Source organism: Dipodomys spectabilis, unplaced genomic scaffold, assembly GCF_019054845.1.
Source record: "Dipodomys spectabilis isolate Male_0828 unplaced genomic scaffold, ASM1905484v1 ptg000635l, whole genome shotgun sequence".
Classification (NCBI taxonomy): domain Eukaryota; kingdom Metazoa; phylum Chordata; class Mammalia; order Rodentia; family Heteromyidae; genus Dipodomys; species Dipodomys spectabilis.
Window position 1 is genome coordinate 374,984 of NW_024871312.1, and position 21,625 is coordinate 396,608.

A 21,625-nucleotide genomic window follows, 5' to 3' on the forward strand; every position below is an offset into this window, starting at 1 on the left:
GCAGCCAATCACAAGAGCGGACACCTGCCCGGGCGCGGGAGGACCCGCCCTCGCAGTGACGTCATAAGGCGGCGCGCGGCGGCGGCGCCCGGGTGGGCCGGGCCGGCCGCCCGCGGGCCGCCGGGAGTCCGCCGCCGACTTCCCGATGGGGGGGCGGGGCGGGCCGTCGCCCGGGGCCGAGGCGCCGACCGCGCCGGGCTCAGGCGAGCGGGACGGCCGCCCTCCCCCCATCAGAGCTCCTGAGAGCGCGCGGGACGGGCGCGGGACGCCTCTCAGGTGAAGTACGGACCGACTCGGGGCCAACCACGACCCAGCCCCAGGGAGGCACGGGGCAGCCCCCGGGCGGCGCGCGCGCGGCTCCGGCGCAGCGGGCGGAGCGGGCGGAGCGGCCGCCCGAGGGCGGGCGCCGTGGGCGGGGCCGAGCCGAAGCGGATTTCGCGCGTGAAGGGCGCCGGGCTCTCATTGGCCAGCGCCTTGCGCCCTTTGTGGGCGCTGCCGGCGTCGCGCGGGCGCGGGGCGGGGCGGGGCGTCCGGGTGACGCGGCCTCCCCGCAGCCAATGAGAGAGCGGGACTCGAGGCCGGGAAGGAAGCGGATCCGCCGCCGTGCAGCCAAACGGCGTCCGGGGCCCTGCTTCGTCTCCCTCCGCCGCCGTCGGGGCCTAGGCGGGAGCGGCCGGGGAGGCGTCGCTGGGGGGACCGGGGCGGGAGTGCCGGCGGGGGGAGACGGCGGCGGCGGCGGCGGCCGCTGGGCTCCGACTGCGACTCCGGCGCCGAAGCCCGCAGGGCCCTAGGCCGGGAGGGGCGGAGGAGCCCGCGGCCGGGCGGCGGGGCCCCGCCTCGGAGCGGGATGGCGGCCTCGGCCCTGTACGCCTGCACCAAGTGCACCCAGCGCTACCCCTTCGAGGAGCTGTCGCAGGGCCAGCAGCTCTGCAAGGTGGGCGGGCGGGCGGGCGGGCGGGGTCCTCGGCGGAGCCCCGGGCGGGCGGGAAGGGTGGCGGGCGGGCGGGGCCCCGGGCGGGCGGGAGGGGTCCTCGGCAGGGCCCCGGGCGGGAGGGTGGCGGGCGGGAGGGGTCCTCGGCGTAGCCCCGGGCGGGCGGGCGGGGTCCTCGGCGGAGCCCCGGGCGGGCGGGAGGGGTCCTCGGCAGGGCCCCGGGCGGGAGGGGTCTTCGGCGGAGCCCCGGGCGGGCGGGCGGCGGGCGGGAGGGGTCCCCGGGAGCTCGGCCCCCGTGTTTGCACTTTCTCGCTAGGACCCCGCCGAGCCCGCGGCTCCCTCCCCCGTCCCGGACCGGTGCCCTGCCTGCGGCTCCTCCCGCACCGAGCAGCTTCGCCCTTGGCCGGCCCGGGAGTCAGCGTGACGGCCTTGTGGCCCCTCTGTCACGCCCGGCCCCGGCCCCGGCCCCGCCGTCCTGGTGGAGCCGGCCTCGGCGGCCTGGCTCGCTGACCGCAGGTACCCTCTGGTTGCAGGAGTGCCGGATCGCTCACCCCATCGTCAAGTGCACTTACTGCCGGTCAGAGTTCCAGCAGGAGAGGTCTGTATGCTGCAAACCCACGCTGAGCCTAGGGACGCCAGGAAGCCGCCCTCGGCTTGACTGAAAGCAGCTAAGAACTAGGATTCGGCCCCAGGAAGTCTGAGTTATAAACCATTTTACAGGTGGCGGCAAAAGAATATTGACCTCGAACCCAAACCCCGGTGGATAGTGTGCGGCTGCACTCAAACCCGAGGAGATAGGCGATCCTAGCAAAAACGTGAACACAGCTGCTCTCAGGCCTTAAAAAAATTAGATGTTAGTGGATGGAGGGATCTAGTTTTACCAACTGGGAGATGGTTAAGTGAAGAGTAACACAGACGTTAGAGCCCCCATGAAAACAAGCAGCCAGGGAGGAGGACAAGTCATCTTCGCCCAGTAGTAGCAGGAGAGAATACTTGGGGATTAGACTGAAGACAGGAAGATGAAGCCAGGCGTGATGTGCAGGTGAAGGTAGGAGTGCTGTGAGTTTGAGTCCAGCCTGGGCAACGCAGCCAGAACCTGTCTCAAAAAGAGAAAAGGAGGATACATAAAAATACTTACTAAAAGTTAGTAAGAGATGCACATTGGAGTAAAACCTTAAGTCATACATATATGCAAATCAGAGTGTGTGTTTACTGCTCCAGTTCAGTTCATTCTTCAATTCAACTTTGTTATTTAACCCCAGAAAGCTACATAAATGTGGTCATCTATATAATTTCCTTTTCAGCAAAACTAACACGATTTGTAAGAAGTGTGCGCAAAATGTCAAGCAGTTTGGGACAGTAAGTATGTTTCGTTTTACTTTTGTGTTATTTTGACTAGTTACAGTCTTCCATGAAAGTATTTAGGGTATGACAGTCTAATAGGAAGATGATAACATTTATAAGCAGAAATTAGATACATGTTTTAAGTGCTGTATACTGAATACAAATTTTATGTAGGTATTCTCTATAAAGCTACAAATACAGCAAACTCATAGAGAACCTACTTACGGGTAGTGTTTGCATAATCAAACTCCCCTGTTTAGAAGTTTTATATGGCAGTGTTGTTCAGGTGTTCACAAAATTAATAACCGTCATGTATAATATGGTTACTGATGCATTAGTATTTATTTTTGGTATTTATTACTAAGGTGGTCCTGAATTATCCTTTGAATATCAAAAAAAATCAAGATACATTTATTATAATTAATGTTGAGTATTCTCACACCACTAATTTTTGTAAATGAAAGCTCACCAACAGTATATATTTCTTTTTATGTTTTCTGTACCTGTGTAGGATAAGTTACTGGGTTATTAATTTTTTTTTGTAAATGCTATGACATACTACCTAGACTTTTGAATTAGAAGTTCAGTTTTTTAAACTGAGTTCATGAACTAAGTATCATACATTCATTTTCATTTTTGAGACCTTTATCGTGAGCAGTTTTGTATTATACAACAACTACAAATCATGAGTACATGATCTTATTTATTCTAATCGAGTAATAGCTTCATGACTCTAGACATAAATGTTGGTTGAATTAAGAGAAACATGATGAATGTCTCTGAACATGGCAAGATGACTGACTCAGCAGAGAATTATGATTTTAACTTAGTAGTTTCATTCATTAGTCCTAGAAATGTCTGTTGGTTATGTTTCATTACTTTAAAAGTCACAGTTAAGGTAAATGCTATGTTTTGCAGCCCAAGCCTTGTCAGTACTGTAACATAATTGCAGCATTTATTGGTACCAAGTGTCAGCGCTGCACAAATTCTGAAAAAAAGTATGGACCGCCTCAGACCTGTGAGCAGTGCAAACAGCAGTGTGCGTTTGACCGGGAGGAGGAGGGGAAGAGGAAGGTAGGTTTTGTCGGTCTCGAGGTCTTCTGGAAGTTAAATAACAAACAAAATAGAAATTATTATGATCAATACGTGTTCTGTTCTTGGGGTCCCTGAAAACAAAAAATTAGACGGAAGTGTAGGAATAATGAATATCCTCCTCACACGCTTCAAATGCAGGATTCATGTTGATCAGTGCTGATAGCTATACTTTAAAAGCTATTCTTGCCCGGCTAATGGCACCACACACATGCCCAAGTAGGATTATTTTGCCCAGGATTCAAGACCAGCCTATGTACATCCTAATTAGACCTTGTCTCAAACAAAAATTACTATGTCCTTACGTCCTTTCACCTACTTTTTGCTAATTACTTGAAGTTGCTGTAGTGGAAAGTACCTGGTGGCATATTAGCACAAATTCAAAGTCTGCCTTGGGTCCAGGCTTCTATTTAAAACCAGAGTTTGTTTTTTCTCTGCCTAGTGACGAGTATGTATGTGCATGTGGTATTCCTGCTCTGGTCCCCATTCACACAGGCCTCCCTCATTTGTCTCAGTTTCAGTGGATGTGAAGGTGACACTCTTGGAGGGACCGGTCCCTATGTCCCCTCCAACCTTAGTTGTAAGACATACCCCTCTAGCACTTCTGGAGTAAACAAACAGAAGGCATAAACTTGATCATATTTTTACAGGTTTTGATCTTAGTGGTAGTCTCCTTCCCCTTGATTAACACACAATTGATTTTCCTTATTTAAAGTTGCCACAAACACAGAATTAGCAAACCATTACTTCTTAGGGAAATGAGAGATTAGGTCCTTGCGTCTAGTTATAACATACTGGTTGCTGACCAGATACTATGTGTTCTGTGTTTAAAGTCACGTTTCATGAACATGTTTTTGGTTAATCGAACCCTTGGCCAGTAGCACTGACAATGCCTAAACAAAGCTTTTCGCTAAGGCACAGCAAAGACATTGAGCTTAGAAATGCAAGCCCCTCAGCACTATTCTCTAGACCATTTTAAACATGACAATTATTAACAAAATCTGAAAATAATTAGGATTTTTTTCTGTAAGTTCACACTATAATTCTAATAATTACACATTAAACATTCAGAGTAGATTTCCTAGCAGTTTATCGTGAACTTACACCTTCAAAGAATAAGAAAAGAGGTTAACAAGTGTCTCTCAAAACTAAAAATGTCATCTGGGCACTGGTGGCTCTCGCCTTTAATCCTAGCTACTCAGGAGACTGAGATCTGAGGATCGCAGTAAAAAGCCAGGGCAGGAAAGGCTGTGAAACTTATCACCAGTAAACCACCAGAAAACCAGAAGTGGTGCTGTGGTTCAAGTAGTAGAGCCCCAGCCTTGAGCTGAAAAGCTGAGGGACAGTGCCCAAGCCCAGAGTTCAAGCCCCATGACCGACAAAAAAAAAAACTAAAAATGCCATAAGACTAAAGGAAAGTCATATATTCACTAATTTTATAATCCTTTGTGCAAACTTACTCAAATATCAAAGAATAATTTTATTTTTGTTGGCTGTGGGGCTTAAACTCTGAGCATGGGCGCTATCTCCTCAGCTCTTCAGCTCAAGGCAAGCATTCTACTGCTTGAGCCACAGCGCCACTTCCAGTTTTCTAGTGGTTTATTGTTTTTATTGGAGATCGGAGTCTCACGGACTTAACTGCCTGGGCTGGCTTTGAACCGAGATCCTCGGATCTTAGCCTCCTGAGAAGCTAGGATGACAGGCGTGAGCCACTGGCGCCTGGCTTCAAAGAATAATTTTACTGCCATTTTGCAACAATCTGTGTGTGAAATACAACTAGAAGTTGAGTAGTGTGTCTTTCAAGTGTCACTTAAACCCAGTTTATTAGTGCATTTAATTTCATATGAATCTTTTCTTAAAAGGTTGATGGGAAGTTGTTGTGCTGGCTTTGTACTTTATCATACAAAAGAGTTTTACAGAAGACAAAAGAGCAGAGGAAGAGCTTGGGATCTTCACATTCAAATTCTTCATCCTCATCCCTCACTGAGAAAGACCAGCATCATTCAAAGCACCACCATCACCACCATCACCACCACCACCACCACCACCGGCATGGCAGTGCCCATCACAAGTAAGTGTTTTGAAAGCGTGTTTTCTAAGATTGTATTGGCAGGACCAATAGCACTAACAGCAAACCTTTAACTAACTTGTTTTTGTCTGTGAGGCATATCAAGGAACTGGGTGTTTCCTTAGAAATGCTAATGAGTTCAAGCCCCACCACCAACCAGAAAAAAAACCAATGCTGAGGAGGTGCTGGTGTGGTTTGCATTGTTCTGGTAAGCTTTCTGAGTAGAGGGTTGTGACCATTCAGAAGGTGCCTTCCCTCCCCCCTCCCTCCTGCATATGCCGAGTCTACCCTCACCCAGGGAAGCACTCTCAGCTGTGGAAATCCCCAAAGTCTGAGGTTGTTTTAGCCCTTGGTATTTTGCTATTTTTTGTTTGTTTTGTGCCGATCCTGGAGCTTAAACTGACGGCCTGAGCACTATCCCTGAGCTTTTGTATTCAAGGCTAGAGCCCTAGCATTTTGAGCCACAGCTCCATTTCCTGAGTTTTCCTGCTTAGGTGGCTTTGAACCACAATGCTCAGATCTCAGCTTCCTAAAGCACTAGGATTATAAATATGTGCCCAGCTTTTGTCATTTCTTGTTTTTTAAAACATGCTTTTTTGTTTTGAACTCAGGGCCTGGGCATTGTCTCTGAGTTATCCCTGAGTGCAATAACTACCACTGAGCCACAGTGTCCAGTTTTCTGATGGTTAATTGGAGATGAATCTCATGCACTTCCCTGTCTAGGCTGGCTTTGAACCATGATCCTCACATCTCAGCCTCCTGACTAGCTATGATTATCGGAGTGAGCCACCAGTGCCCAGCTAAAACAGATGCTTTTTAAAAAATTGCTAACTATTCAAGTACTTGATTCTTAGTGAATTCAAGTGGGGAACAAAGTTGTAACCTGGTAATGATATTTTAAGTGTGTAGCCTAAAGCATTTTTTAAGATGTAATTATAATTTTTGTGGACAAGCTGTCCACCTCCTAAAACAAACAAAAAAATAGAAATGCAGGGGGTTGGGAAGGTGGCTCAGTGGTAGAGTGCTGGCCTTGCATGCACGAGGCCCTGGGTTCAATTCCTCAGTACCTCATAAGCAGAAAAGGCCGGAAGTGGCGCTGTGGCTCAAGTGGTAGAGCACTAGCCTTGAGCTGAAGAGCTGAGGGTCAGCACAGTTCAGACCCCATGAGTGACCAAAATAAATAAAAGAGATAGAAATACATTCACACTTAGGTATCCTCAAAAGATTGGTTCCAGGACCATTGAGGACACCACAGAAGCCCAAATGCCAACATCCCTTATGTAAAATTGCATAGTATCTACACATAACCTGAGTGTGTGTTTTCATATACCTTAAATCATCTGTAGACTACAGCACATAATACAGTATAAATGGTACATAAATAGTTGTCAGACCTTCTGTGTTCAGAGAATACGCAGAGAAGAAATCTTGATAGGCCTAACTACATTTTCTACCTGCAACAATTTGACTTAGAAGATGCTGAACCAGAGGATACTATTGTTTGTTTGTTGGGTAGACACCATTATGAACAGGCTGTGCTACGTTCAGTAGATTAGAATAAAAGGAACATCAATACTGGTGAGAGATGGTGGTTGGTACGAAGAGAGCAGTGCTCGTGGCTCAAGTGGCTCAGGGTGGGTTTGTATCCAGCAATGGACAATCCTAGTGGCTCAGGGTGGGTTTGTATCCAGGAATGGACAATCCTAGTGGCTCAGGGTGGGTTTGTATCCAGGAATGGACAACTCTGAAAAGTAAGGTGAGAATTCTTAAGTGTTTCTGATAAATGATTCAAAGAACTGGTTAATGCATAATTTGTGTGTAATTATGTGGCCATCTAATGTGCACATGGTAATATAATTTGTAAAAAAAACAAAAACAAAAAACTTTCTTGCCATTCATTGTCACAGATAAAGAGTGACTCAAGTTACTAGAATTATAAGGTATATCTCCCAACTTATTTCCACTGATTGTTTAGAACCCAGGATTTGGACTTTGCTTACAAAGTTCATTGTGTTATTTTATGATACTGGGGCTTAAACTCACAGCTATCACTTGATATAGCAAATGCTATACCACTCGTCATTGTTACTGTGATGTTTCTCAGGTTTTTGAGCAAGACTTCTGGGTACTGATGGTATTCTAGAAGACCAGGGAGACTTCCTTAGAAAATTAGGAAAGGATCAAATTAAGAGACTTAGTGACCATCAAAATGTACAATTGTCAGTATATTGGATTATCCGAGTTTTCAATTTGCATTATTAGAAAAGTAGTATAACTTTAAAAGGACAAAATTTAGGGCTGGGAAGGTGGCTCAGTGATAGGGTGCTTGCCTTGCATGCATGAAGCCCTGGGTTCGATTCCTCAGCACCACATAAGCAAAAAGAAAAAAGCTAGAAGTGGCGCTGTGACTCAGGTGGTAGAGCACTAGCCTTGAGCTGAAGAGCCGAGGGACAGCTCCCAGGTCCAGAATTCAGGCCCCACGACCGGACCCCCCCCACCCCCCAAAAAAAGGACAAAATTTCGTATAAAGTAGTAGAGAGCAAAAGTTTAGTGATTCCTAGACTTTAAAATTCTGCAGTCTTATAACTATTACAACAGGGTTCTACAATTATGTGCTTGTACACCTCACCCATTGATACAGGTCTTGATTAACAAGGCAATTGTCTCTTCATTATATTTGCTTTAAAGAATTTAAGATGGCTAGTAGTCATTAGAGCAGAATTTATCCCATGAAAATATGATTTATTCAGTATATTAGTTTAGCTTGAAAAACTTAAACATACTTCTCTGAGCAAAGAAGTTACAATGTTTTGAAAACATAATTGGACTCTACTAAGAATTACATTAAATAAATATTAAATGTTACTATCAGATATCATTTGTATATTTTTCAGAATTAGCAATCTAAGCCCAGAACAAGAGCCAGGACTATGGAAACAGAGGTAAGTACATTTTCATATCTAAAGTATTTAAAATTATTTTTGTAGATTTGATACCTCTAACTTTGGTTACCTATGCTTAAGAAACACATCATCAGTATTGCTCAGTAATATTTTAGGGGTAAGAATAACTTGATGTCTCTGCCCTTTTTACTGTAATGACTCTAACTAATGTTTGGTTTCAGCCATAAATCCTCTGCAGCAATTCAGAATGAAACTCCAAAGAAAAAACCCAAATTGGAGTCTAAGCCCTCTAATGGAGATAGGTAAAAATGTATTCCTTCAATGCTGTAAAAATCTATAACTTAGTTGAATGGTTTATAGTCGATTGCCAATTATTACTAGATAAAAAAATAAGAATAGAATCCAGTGTCTTCAACATTGACTTCTTTGAGTCACCTAGAAGAGTAACCTGATCAGTTACAATTTTAACTTACTTTTGGCAATGAGAAAGTGGCACTGAACTATGTTTTTCTAGTTGGGGAATAAATTTGGGGTTTAAAAGAGAGCAAGTCTAAATAGAGATCATTCTCTTTGTTTATCAGAGAAACATCTGATGGTGATATTTCTTAATTGGCCTGCTTAGAAAATGTTTATATTTAAAAAATACTCTGTGACTTTATTTTAGTTCATTAGCCAAAAGTTTACTGATGTTACTGTACAAATTGGCTGCCTATTGCTTTACACTAGAAGTATTGACCCCCTCAAAGCTAATACTGAATTATATTTCTGCAGGTGTATGTAATGTGTGCCATTAGTAAGGTAATTTGCCAGTTGCATCCATATCTGTCAGGTACATATTTTTTTGCATTAGCCTTAAGGATGTTTGTGGAATTGTCTTATTTATGCAATTTGAACACCTGCTAACTTGCATTCTACTTCACTTAACTGTGGTTTGCTTTTTTTTTCTAGTAGCTCTATAAATCAGTCAGCAGATAGTGGGGGAACAGACAATTTTGTCCTTATAAGTCAACTGAAAGAGGAGGTGATGTCACTGAAGCGTCTCCTACAGCAAAGGGACCAGACCATCTTGGAAAAAGATAAAAAGGTGAAGACGCGGCTTGCTAAATACTGATACACTTCACACCACACCCGATCGTGGGACGTGCGCTAATTTTAAAATGAGATGCAAATGGAATGTCATGCAAATTCTTCTGATTTAAAAATGGCCAATCTGAATCCAGTAACTGATGAAGTGATAGTGTGGTGGTGGGTGTCTCAGGTCTTTCGTAGGAAGGACTTATACTAACAAACAGGTTTATGGTTTTCTTAGACTGAAATCGTCATGGCAGAGTTGTGGGCAGGCATATAGAGCAAGTGTCATCCAGTCATCCTCCACTCCAGACTCCAGTTCTAACACTTGGCTGTGTGCTTTTGGACAGAGTACTTTCTGTCTTTAGGCCTCAATTTTCAGATTTTAAAAGTAAAAGCATCAGAACTATTTTGTGAAAAGGTTGTAATGTCTGAATGAGCATGCAGGGTATCTGCCTCAGCTCCTGATTGGTATCTTGCTGTTCTGGTATACAGAGCCTACTTAGGGTCTAGTGCTGTGTTCAACATCATACCCAGCGGGAGGAAGCACAATTATAAATATACATAGGGATTGTATACCTCTGTGCATCCTTAGCAGAACTTGAATTGGCTTTCTCTTCTGACATTTAAGGACTTTTGTGCTACAATTTTGCACACTTCGGTTGTTAGTGAAGTTGTTTTTCTTTTTTTCTTTCTTTTTAATGTTTACTTGAAGTGAATTAAACATGTAAAAATTAGCAGTGGCTGTACAGTAGAAAATAGGGTAACTGAGTCAGGTCCCTGTGGTTTACACTTGAAATCCTAACTACTCAGGAAATTTGATATTTGAGTATTGCAGTTCAAAACCAAAAAGCCAAAAGTAGAGTTGTGGCTCAAGTGGTAGGGCAGTAGCCTTGAGCAAAAAACTCAAGAGCAGTACCTAGGCTCTGGGTTGAAACTCCAATACTGGCACGTGCGTGTGCACACACACAGAGATTTATGCTTCTATTAACACTTTTTAAGTTGGCATTTATGAAATATATTCTGTGCACTGTCTTAAATATTTTTGTTTACAAGATCAAGTAACCTTGAAAAAGCTAAACAAATGCCACACTTCCTTAAAAGCAACAATAATTTCCAAACTAAGTTGTAATGAGGTGTAGAATATTGAATTGTTCAAATGATTTTTTGTAATAGTGCAGTTTACATTTTCTGCTTTTAAAACAGTAATGAGGTTTGAAATAGTGCTCTAAGGAAAATAATTGTAAGCTGAAATAGCTATATGCCTATAGCTTTTTCTTATAAATGTATGACAACTTTGTTATTTTCCTGCACTGTTTCACACTCAGTGACTTTTAGAGCCAGACACTAGATTATTAGAATGCAAAACATAAAAAAGGCAGTTGTCACACAGTTGACGGTCTGGGGGCAACTTCCAATGTGTGAATAGAAAAATTACGTTGGTTGCTCTAATGTGAGTTCATCTTTCAGTCTAGGAATATAGAGAACATACAGACAGAATGTAGAGAAAGAAAATTTAGTTGAATTTGAAGGTGATAAGCACAAAACTTTGATTTGGAAAGATGAATGTAAAGCACTGACTTTTGACATTATATGTATTCGTTTACTAGAATTGAGTACTTACAGAAAAAAAAAACCAAACTTCCTCAGTTTTGGTAACACATACTTTTAAAAATAACCTGAAGCTATTTCTGTGTGGTTCTAATAATGAAATTAGATAACTTATTTTTAGTTGAAAATCACAAGATAGTGTACTTTTATGTATGTCAATTATGTGTGTAAAATCACTGATTTTTATCTTATCTAATTTAGTCTAGGTTTTCATAGTAGCCATCTTTTCCTCATTTCATATTAGTTGTATCTCTGTGCTTTGTTCTCATTATGGTCTTGTGCCAGGTGCTGGTGGCTCATGCCTATAATCCCAGCTACCAGGAGGCTGAGATCTGAGAATAGTGGTTCAAGGCTAGCCTGGGCAGAAGAGCCCGTGAAATTCCTACCTCCAAATAACCACAAAAAGCTGGAAGTGGCTATGTGTGGCTCAAGTGATAGAGTGCCAGCCTTGAGCACAAAAGCTCAGGGTCAGTGCTCAGGCCCAGAGATAAAGCCCCAGGACCAGCTAAAATAAAATGTAAACAAATAAAAATGGTTTTGTGATGTGTATCAAATCCTGGATATAATTTAGAAACAATAAGGCAGCTCTTGGTTGCTAAATCTATCATTTTCATCCATTCTTAAGCTTTATATCTTTTATCTATGAAGGGTTATTTTAACCCAAAATCAACTTAAATGTTTACTTTGTTCTTACTAATGTGAAGTACAGGTTTTGACGTGCTATCCAAGATTTTAGGCATGAAGTGTTTCTGTTGGTATACCAGGTTGTCAAATACTAGGCAGCGAAACCAGAGCAAAACAAGCAACTTGTCAAAGGTTTTACTGAGCCGGGCGCCAGTGGCTCACGCCTGTCATCCTGGCTACTGAGGAGGCTGAGATCTGAGGATCAAGGTTCAAAGCCAGCCGGGGCAGAAAAGTCTATGAGACTCTTATCTCCAATTAACCACCAGAAAACCAGAAGTGGCGCTGTGGCTCAAGTGGTAGTGTGCTCGCCTTGAGCTGAAGAGCTGAGGGACAGCGCCCAGGCCCAGAGTTCAAGCCCCATGACTAACCCCCCCCCCCCCCCCCCAAAAAAAAGTTTTACTGATTGCCAGGTATTACAATATAAAAATACAAACTGAATATAGTTGACAGAATTCATCATTTCACCAAATTGGTGCTAAAACCTAGGAAACTATAGTGAACATCTTCTGCCTTCATGATGAATGCACACTTATTGTGAAGCATTTTTAAAACAGTGTGATTGTGTGCGTGAGCAGATACATGCGTATGAATATATGTATACACGTGTATGTACACGTAAACATAATGTCCTTTCTCTTTTGATCACTCAGTTAACGGAGCTAAAGGCAGACTTTCAGTATCAAGAGTCAAATTTACGAACAAAGATGAACAGTATGGAAAAAGCTCATAAAGAAACTGTAGAACAACTTCAGGTAAATGATATTATTTATATAACATGTTAGTCTCAGAGGACTGAACTTGGGCAGTAGAGGTTGGTATTTGGGGGGGAGGGGTGTGTGAGAGAGAGACTGGGGCTTGAGTTAGGTCCTCCTCAGGTTTGCTGGACAGTCACTCTGCCCCTTGAGCTTGTTAAATTAATACCTGTTTTAGATAGGCTCTCCTGGTTTTGCCTAGGCCAATCCCAAACTTTGATCCTGCTGCCCGTACCTCCCATGTAGCAGAGATTACAGGCACACACCACCTTGCCCTACTTGCTGGTTGTTAAGGAGGCTTGCTAACTTGCCTCAGCTATCCTTGAACCATGATCATCTGATTTCTTCTGCCTTCTGACTTAGAGTATTGGTGTAGGCCACCACATCTGATCTCAGTTTTGATTTTGACTTTTATATATTCTTAATCCTGATTCCATTAAAAATTGTTGTTTGAAATCACTTGAAAAGTGATTATTAATGCTGAACACTTTTGCCTAAACTTCAAATGAATTTTCGAAGGAGATAGTTTGGATTGTATACAGTGAGTGAAAAACAAAAACACTAAGTGACTTGCAGGTAAAACTAAGGTTTAAGGAAGGTCTTCGGGAGTTGTTGCTCTGACAGCGGACATGGAGGCAGATCTTTGCGTAGGTAGACCAGTTCTCAGAGCCCTGTCAGTCAGGGCAGTTGTGGCTGTGGGAAGCCCTGTGAGTCACAGGTTGTACTGAACCTGTGACCTCTGCAACAAGCCAGGCAGTCTCAGGCATCGCCGTCTATGAAGGAAGCTGTAAACGTTCAAAAAGAAGTTGGGTGAAGTTGAGTCAGGGTGGATCCCATATCTGGTCTATGGGATGGTGAGCATCCAACACTTAACTCTCCATAAACTGAACTGTGTTACATGTCTCTGACACGTGGAGTATCTGTTGAGTAACGTCAGTAACAAGTTTGGGGTTATTTCTCTTTTCCTCTTCTTTTCTCCTTGATGCGGTGGATCAAACCCGGGTCCTCACTGGACAAGGGCTTTACCATCCAGCCAGCTCCCCACCCTGACTGTCGCTTAGACGTTTGAATGAGATCTTTAGCCTGGATGATGTCTTTGCAGATTTCAGAGTTAAGGGAAGACTACAGCTTTCAAAGAAAGGTGTTAATTCTGTCCCATTTTTAAGTTTTTCTGTTTTTCTTTTAAATTCTAATAACACCAAGGGATATTTGCTGTTCCTATTTTGTGGTTTTCTATTCTGCATATATCTTTGCAAGGACCTTAAATTGAATAGAGGTAAATTTATGAGAAATTCAAGAGACAGCCAACCTGTCTTAAACCTGTTCTTATTAAAAGAGATTCTGAACAATAATCTCTCATAAAATCAATCTGGAAATTACTTTGATCAAAGAGGGGTCATTTTATGGAATGTCTGTCTGCCCTCTGTTTTGAGAGGTTGCCAGTATTGTCATGGGAATTTTGTTTCGTAAGTACAGTTCTCATCCACCTTGCAGGTAGTACTTTTAAGTTTTAGGATGTTGCTTACCTGAAATATAATCTTCCTCCTGATCTCTGATTCCTTGTAATCAAAGCTCTGAAGTAAATACAGAATGAGCTTGATCACAGAATACCTATGAACAGTAAGAACTACTACTGAAAAGAGCAATTTGTTTTTGCCTTTTAAGTCAAGTTGCAGCCCCAAAGGAACCCTCTTTGTGTTGGCTTGATCCTGAAGTTTCATAGTCCCAGATACTTATCTAGGAAGGGTACTCCACATACTTTCTTACTTGTACCTTACGGTGACGTTAGTGTTGGGCCCACGATATGGAAAAGCTTTAGTCATTTCTCCTGACATCTTTCTCCAGTTTAGTTCAGCTCTTTCCTTCCCTGCACTCATTCCCACTAGTTCAGTTATTTCAGCCTTCTCTTTTATCTTTGTTCTCAGAAGACTTCTTTATGTCTTGAGTTATGCTAAAGATTCTCTGTCACGGCTCAGTGCCATCTTGTCCACTCCCTTTAGCAGCCGTTGGTGCTAGTAAGATTTTTACTGAAACAAGTAAACATAATCATTTAATACTTTTGAATCTTGCTGTCCTGGAACACACAGTCCTTTTAAACTCTTAATCCTGAGAGTAAGTACTATCCTAGAATTGCACCCCCTAAATATCAAGACTATTGAATTAAAGTTAGGCTCATCTAGTAGGTAAGTGGCTTACAGGGAAATGGAAACATTTAAATGCTCAGTAGGTGTTTTATATATCTGATTTGTTCTGGAGCTCCTCTTACAAACGAGAACCTCCAAGGTTCATAGCAAAGCATGCTGCACAGCCAGATTGAAGTCACGATCTACCTAATTCTTTATTGCAATATTCTTCCCGTTCGACTGGCAGTTCTAGTGGGTTTTTACTGACTTTTGTAGGCTGTGTGACAAAGTTGTATTTCTAGGATAAAAACAAATATGTATTTACTTAAATATTGCATTATAACCCCAGTGAGTTAAAATCATATTATATCCACTTAACAGCAGGTCACTGTTTAAAGGCTTTTTCTTTATAATTTAAGTCCGATTTCTTGATTTTAAGGAGTATCTGGTAGAAGTGTCTGGCGTGTCTGTGGGGCGTGCTGCTCTCCAGCATACGCTCTGCCGGCTGCTCCTTACCCACTCCCCTCCTCATGTTCTGGCCTTGCTGGCTTCAGACCACAGTCCTCCTACCCACAGCTCTGTACTAGCTGAGATGGCAGGTGTATGATAGAGATGAGTCTTGGAACCACAGGGACTGAACTGCTGTCTTCCAGGGCCCTGCTGTCCAAGTAGCTGGCATGGGCCATCTTGCCTAGCTTCTGGTGTAATGTTTTTATGCCGTTCATTGCTTGATTTTCTGAAATGCGTGTTGCTTAAATGTACTGTTTTTAGCCAGTAGGCCTATTTTAGCTCTAGATTACATGATATAACTAACAAGTAATGGAAACATTTAAACCATATCCCTTAGATCTGGTCAGCTAAGTAATGAATGGAATGATTATGAATGTGCTTCTAGACACCTCTAGCTGCCAGTCACTTAGTTTGTCTTCTGAGTTTTTCTGTTTAAAGGCAAGGTAAAAATCCTTCTCAAATTTTAGATTTGTGTGTGTGAATTTAGGGCCCTGTCCTGAGCTTTATTTATGGCTGAAGGCTAGCACTCTACCACTTGAGCCATACGTACACTTCTGGGGTTTTGCTGGTTTATTGGAGATAAGAGTCTCACAGACTTTGCTGTCCAGGCTGGCTTTGAACCACAATCCTCAGAATGCAGCCTCCTGAGTAGCTAGCTAGGATTATAGGCATGAGCAATCGGCATCCAACTTCAGATTGTTCTTTGAAATCATAATTGAGCTTGAAATTGAAAATTACCCCCTTTTTATTATTCGATTGCTATGGACTAGAAACCGTATTCAGATCTTTAAAAAAAATGTGACGTGATTGCATGCATGAAACTGCACTGAGGATTTGGAAATCATATGAAGAGTTTGGAAAATGGCAGGGGACAGAGAATGAAGCCAGATAGCACTGCAAGACCTGGGTTTTGGAAGTCATGGGTATTAGTATGAAAAGTTTTGGAAATCATCAGAATCAATATGAAGAGCTTGGAGAATGGAGCCAGGGAAAGATGACATCCACAGAAGACAGCTTCCTGGACATATGAAAGCTGCAATTAGGGTAGAAAATGAAGATCATGACTACTAAGTCTGTTTTCTCAGTAGACATAATCAGTGGTCCCTGGAAGACTGGCAGTTATACTGTTATCTGTTACGTTTTTGTTCTAAGAATTTTTAAAGGACATTAGAAATAGATTCAAGAGATTTTAATTATGTGAGAAGCTACAGATTTAGAGAATATTAGTCCTATGAAAAATATAAAGATAATATTGGCAAATAATTTTTATAAAACAGGCTAGAATCTCCTTTTATATAAAAGAAATGTGTTTAAAATGGTTATTTAAAATGATTTTGAAATCTGTTGTGATGTAAAATGGTTTCCAAACTTTAGCTAGAGGGTTTCTTCAACGCTGTTGTTATTTTTGAAGCAGTGGCCTGTTTCTAAACTATTATCGTTCTTCACATTTTGGCACAGATTTAGCACACGCTCACTTGATCGTTTATATTGTAGGTAGAAGAGATTCTCATGGAAGCTTCCACACATAGGATACTGTATTGCATAACAAAGGCAGTCAGACTATGAAAATGTTTACCCCAGTTCTCCACTGACAGAGAAGTAGGGGCCAGCATACCTAGCCAATTTTTTTTTTAATGAGATTTTATGAGATTAAAAACAGTGCTTAAGTCATAAAAACAGTAAAAACTAAGGCAAGTAAACAGAAATAAAACCAGAAACCGTGGGTCTGATATGCACTTTAGAAACAGAATAGCAGGGCTGGAGGCATGGCTCAGGGCAAGTACAAGACTGAGTCCAACCCAGGAAGGGGCCCGCCGGGGGGTGCGGCTCAAGTGTAAAGCTAGCCTTAAGCAAAAGCCACGCTTCCTTGTGAGCACACTGTACCACACACTGGGCAGATTGAGAGAGGGCTGTCAATCAGGATGCATTATACTTATACACTGATTTGCTGGATGCTAGCTAACTCCTTTGCACAGCTACTTAAAAACATACACAATTTAAAAATTACTTATCAAGAAGAGGCTTTTCACAAACTAATCAAAGTAAATAATTCTTGCAAAAACAATTTCTGATGCTTTTTTTTTTACAAGACAGTAGAAAGACCTGATACAGCTTGCTGAAAAAGTCTTCTCAATTGTGCCCTTGATTGATTCTTTAATTTTTTAATTACAAAATTCATCTTATTTAAATAGTTTTTATGTGCTAAGGTAAAGGACTGGTTTAAAAGTTAAACCTTTTAGGGGGCTGGGAAGGTGGCTCAGTGGTAGAGTGCTTGCCTTGCATGCATGAGGCCCTGGGTTCGATTCCTTGGCACCACATAAGCAAAAAGAAAAAGCCGGAAGTGGCGCTGTGGCTCAAATGGTAGAGCGCTAGCCTTGAGCTGAAGAGCTGAAGGACAGCGCCCAGGCCCAGGGTTCAGGCCCCACAACTGATCAAAAAAATAAATAAACCTTTTAAATTGATCCACTTTATTGCCTTTTTTTTTGAGGGGGATGGTGGTGAACTTTGATTTGAAACAAGAAGCATATTACTGACGTTTACTAAGAGATCCAATAAGCCAACATAAAATTTTCTCCAGTGTTTTAGCGAGATCTTCTGAGGCGTAGATGGAAAGAGATGTTAAAGTAGTACTCTTCTTTCACCGTGGCACTTAGTAATACTTCAGTCTTTTTAAACCTTGAATTTTTGTCTCTCACAGGCCAAAAACAGAGAACTACTCAAACAGGTTGCAGCATTGTCAAAGGGTAAAAAGTTTGACAAAAGTGGAAGCATACTAACATCTCCTTGAAAAATTATTTGTTTAGTGTTTCTGTTGACAATGTAAATTTGGGGCAGGGTGGGGAAGGAATCTGTGAAGCCCTGAAATTCTGTGTAGTGGAAAAATATTTTTGCACACCAGATGAATTGGTGTGTTTCCTACTCACTTTTGTAACTGATGTATAGCCTTTTTTAAGTTGTAAAGCATTCAAATAAAGCTTCAACTGGTTTGAAGTAACTTTGATTATTTGATATCCAGAAACTTTTTGCCAGCAATAGTATGAAACAGTTGTAATGGAGTAGTGCTCTTTATAAAATGCAATAACAGAGTAGATTTGGTTTTAAGAAGTCATAGCAGCAGGGCTTTGTGTTTTGGGTTTTCTTTAACACTATGCTAATTTCAGATAAAGTTTTCAGTTTAGAAATACAAAACATTTAAACAAGGAAAATGTGAACACTGGTTTGGGAAAAATTGTATTTTTACTTTGTATCTACATGAAGTAGGAGAGAATCATGGTGCTTTATTAAATGGACTTCAGAATATATGTACATATGTTTTTAAAAGTTACATCATTAATGTCAATAACCTAGCATTTTCATTACTGGTATAGGATTTCATGTTTATTGTTCAATACCCAAGGTAAAATGTGTTTTTGTTTTGTAAAAACTGTAGATTTTTACTTACAAGTGCCTTTTTGCCACCCAATGTTTTTATTTATAGGAATGCTGATCTTTTGTACATAGTTTGTTTTAAAACCATGTTTAATAAATGTTTGTATATAAATGCTTATGTACAAAAGCCTATTTCAAAAAGAAATCAAAGTTGCTAGTAATGTGTTTGAGGTTGCATATTGAGAACTGACCAGGCATATAGACTAGATTTTGTGCTTTTTTTGTGTGTATGTGATAAAGGAAGCAGTTGGCTATTGAATTCATTTAATTACGCTGAGATGCTTCTCTAAAGATTTAGTTTTAACTCATTTCTGATAGAGTAATTTTATTTTTTTTGGCTATATAGCTTCATGTCATTTTATGTTCCATGTTTTGCTTTATTTTTTATATAAAAATTGGCTTCTACAGTGATTCATATATATCTGCTTTCTCTATATTATGTGGTTATCTAAGTTAATATTTATATATACGTCATACTTAATTTGTACACTTTGCAAACTTGCAAAACTTTAAATAACTTGTTATAATCTAATCTGCTTATCTTTGTATAAATTGGAACCTCTGTAAGATTCAGGCACTAATAAAATTGCCTCAGAGTCTTTAAGTTTATCAATAGAACTAAGATAATGTGGAATAGGTTATATGAAGTTACTAGTTTTTTTTCAGTCTGTAATGGAAATTGATGTCCTACTTAGTAACCAGTTCTATTTTAAAACCTCAGGCATTGTTAGATACACTGTATAGATTAAAAGATTTCCTCTAGGAATTTGTGGACAGAGATAAATTGTTTGAAGTACACTGTTACTCAATTTTGAAGGTTTCCTTTTTAGACAAACGTTGATTGCGAATTTCATATCAAAGATAAGCTTTCTTAAGAAAACATGGTGATTGTATCAATTCTTTTTAACATGATTCATGTTTCAGTAGACTACTTATAGTTGTTTATTATAATGATAATGAATATTTATCCAGTTTGGAAACACATCATCTGGGGTGATTTTCAAGAAATGGTATGATTGAATCAGTCAGATTTGGAAAAACTAAACCAGCTATTTTTATGAGATCTTCACACAAGTAATCTTAAATTTGCTACTATCAAACATGGTGGGTAATGCTTATTTATGAAATTTTCACATAAGTAATCTTAAATTCACTGCTTTCAACCATGATTGATAATGCCTTAACATGGACTTTAATGTTTTCAAGATTCACTAATTTCACAAGATAATCATTACTTTTCTTTAAAATTTGTTAAGCTTTTGTATTCTGGGTTTATAATACCCTTTGTCAATCCACAGGGATCATTGTGGTTCTAAAATAAATTGTAGTAGTTCTTATACGTTGTTGGAGATGCTACAAAAGAAAGTTACCCTTCCCCCTTTAGCTAGCGAAAACCTTGAAAAAGCTAGTTTAATTCATTAAGCTTTGTAAATTCTAAGATTAAATCCATTTAGGGGCTCCATGGTACTTTGCCCTAATTAAATACCCTATCTTTATTCCATTATCTTACTTTATAACAAAATCTTGCAGCTGTATAAACTAGTAATTGAGTCCCAGTCCTGGATCTGTAGTATATTGACTTAATGAGCTGATACTCTTTAAATGTAAGAAGATACTATAGTGTGCTGTATTGTGCTTTTAGCCTGATTACTGCGATTAATTAACATTTACCAGTGAGGTCCATTTTGGCTCAAGTTATTTATGTGTTAATAGCCTGTGAATATTGCAGTCCTTTTTAGATTGTATTGGTCTAAATATGCATTCTGCAATGAACCTGTTAAGCTGTTCACATGTATAGATGATCAAAATACTGTACTTGTACACATCTGACTGTTGACATTTTTGTACTTTTTTTCTAAATCCAATATTTCACAATAAAACATTGTCAAATGCTTTGTATTAGTTTTCTGTTTTTGCTGCAACAAAGTATCACATGCTCAATGGCTCGGAACCACAAGCAGTGTTGTCCTCACAGTCCTGGAGGCCAGAAGTTCTTACTCAGCCCACTGCCCGTTGGCCCTGTGTTTCCGTGCACAGCCTCTCGTTTTATGTCTCCCTGGCCATCTGCCACGGACCCTCGGGCATCGCTGGGCCCACCCGACGAGCAGGGAAACCTCTCCGCATGTCTGCACAGCCCTGCAACACTCCGTGTCCATGGTCTCCAGGGATTTCCAGCACAGGCATCACTGGGGGCCATTACTGAGCCTACTGTACACCTGTCCTCTTCTTTTTTCCCAGAATGAAGTTTCAAGGTGACAGGAAGGAAATGGCTCAGGCTAACCATTAGGAAATATTTTCTTATCCATTCAGTCTGTCTTAATACAACAGTTATTTTCCTGGGACTGGAGGAAATAAATTATTTAAGCTTTGGAAGCAAAAATACAGGAAAGTGCTGGGTGAAAAAGCATGAGCTAGAGAAGGAGTTTATCGTCAGGGAGGGGAGGCTGTGGCAGGAGTGTGGCAGGAGTGTGGCAGGAGCGTGGCAGGAGCGTGGCAGGAGTGTGGCGCCCACTGAGGAAGGCAGGGACAGGTTTCAGCACCAGATTTGTGACTCAGACCAGATAACTTTACATTTTAAGGAAACTAGCAGTTATTTTCTCTAAGTTTATAGTGTACTGACTTTGGCTAACATCTTATTTTCCAAAATAGCTTGAAATGGGCTATCAGTGTCATGGCATGTAGCAAGTTTACTGCAGAAATGAGTTTTCAAGAGGTGTGTGTGTAGTCGTACCAGATTAGGCAGCTGAGAATAAAATAAGAGTATATGGACCAAGAAAAATCTATTCTTACTCCTGTCCTGACATGAAGCACAGAGGTTTTTCAGTTATTAAGCTCGTGGGTGATCTGAAAAGCTGTGTCTTCCACTCATGTTTGATGCCAGTAGGTAGGGCTCTACCAGACGTGCTGTGCTAATCACGTTCCACAGAAACTATCATAGAGAGTTAAGAGTGGAGAGACTCACTCCTAAGTGCAAGGACAACAACTTAAATGGATGCTAGTGGCTCATGCCTATAATCCTTGCTGCTCGGGAGGCTGAGATCTGAGTATTGACATTCAAGGCCAGCCCAGACAGGAAAGTCCATGAGACAACTTACTCCAATAGTCTACAA

The 21,625-nt window shown here is 41.5% G+C and overlaps 1 protein-coding gene across 2 annotated transcripts; it reads left to right on the forward strand.

Moving 5' to 3' along the window:
- Positions 1 to 85: 85 nt before the first annotated feature.
- Fam76b (family with sequence similarity 76 member B) lies at positions 86 to 20,410 on the forward strand. 2 transcript variants are annotated; one of them, XM_042671501.1, is made up of 11 exons: positions 86 to 92; positions 808 to 934; positions 1,465 to 1,529; positions 2,236 to 2,290; positions 3,194 to 3,349; positions 5,230 to 5,438; positions 8,330 to 8,377; positions 8,560 to 8,640; positions 9,287 to 9,422; positions 12,352 to 12,453; positions 17,785 to 20,410. In XM_042671501.1, exons 2-11 carry the CDS (start codon positions 848 to 850, stop codon positions 17,872 to 17,874), a joined length of 1,029 nt encoding a protein of 342 aa, XP_042527435.1. In that variant the 5' UTR covers positions 86 to 92; positions 808 to 847; the 3' UTR covers positions 17,875 to 20,410. The 2 variants fall into 2 exon arrangements, with proteins under 2 accessions (XP_042527435.1, XP_042527436.1); XM_042671502.1 differs by lacking the exon at positions 86 to 92 and having other exon boundaries at positions 779 to 934; positions 9,290 to 9,422.
- Positions 20,411 to 21,625: the final 1,215 nt, after the last annotated feature.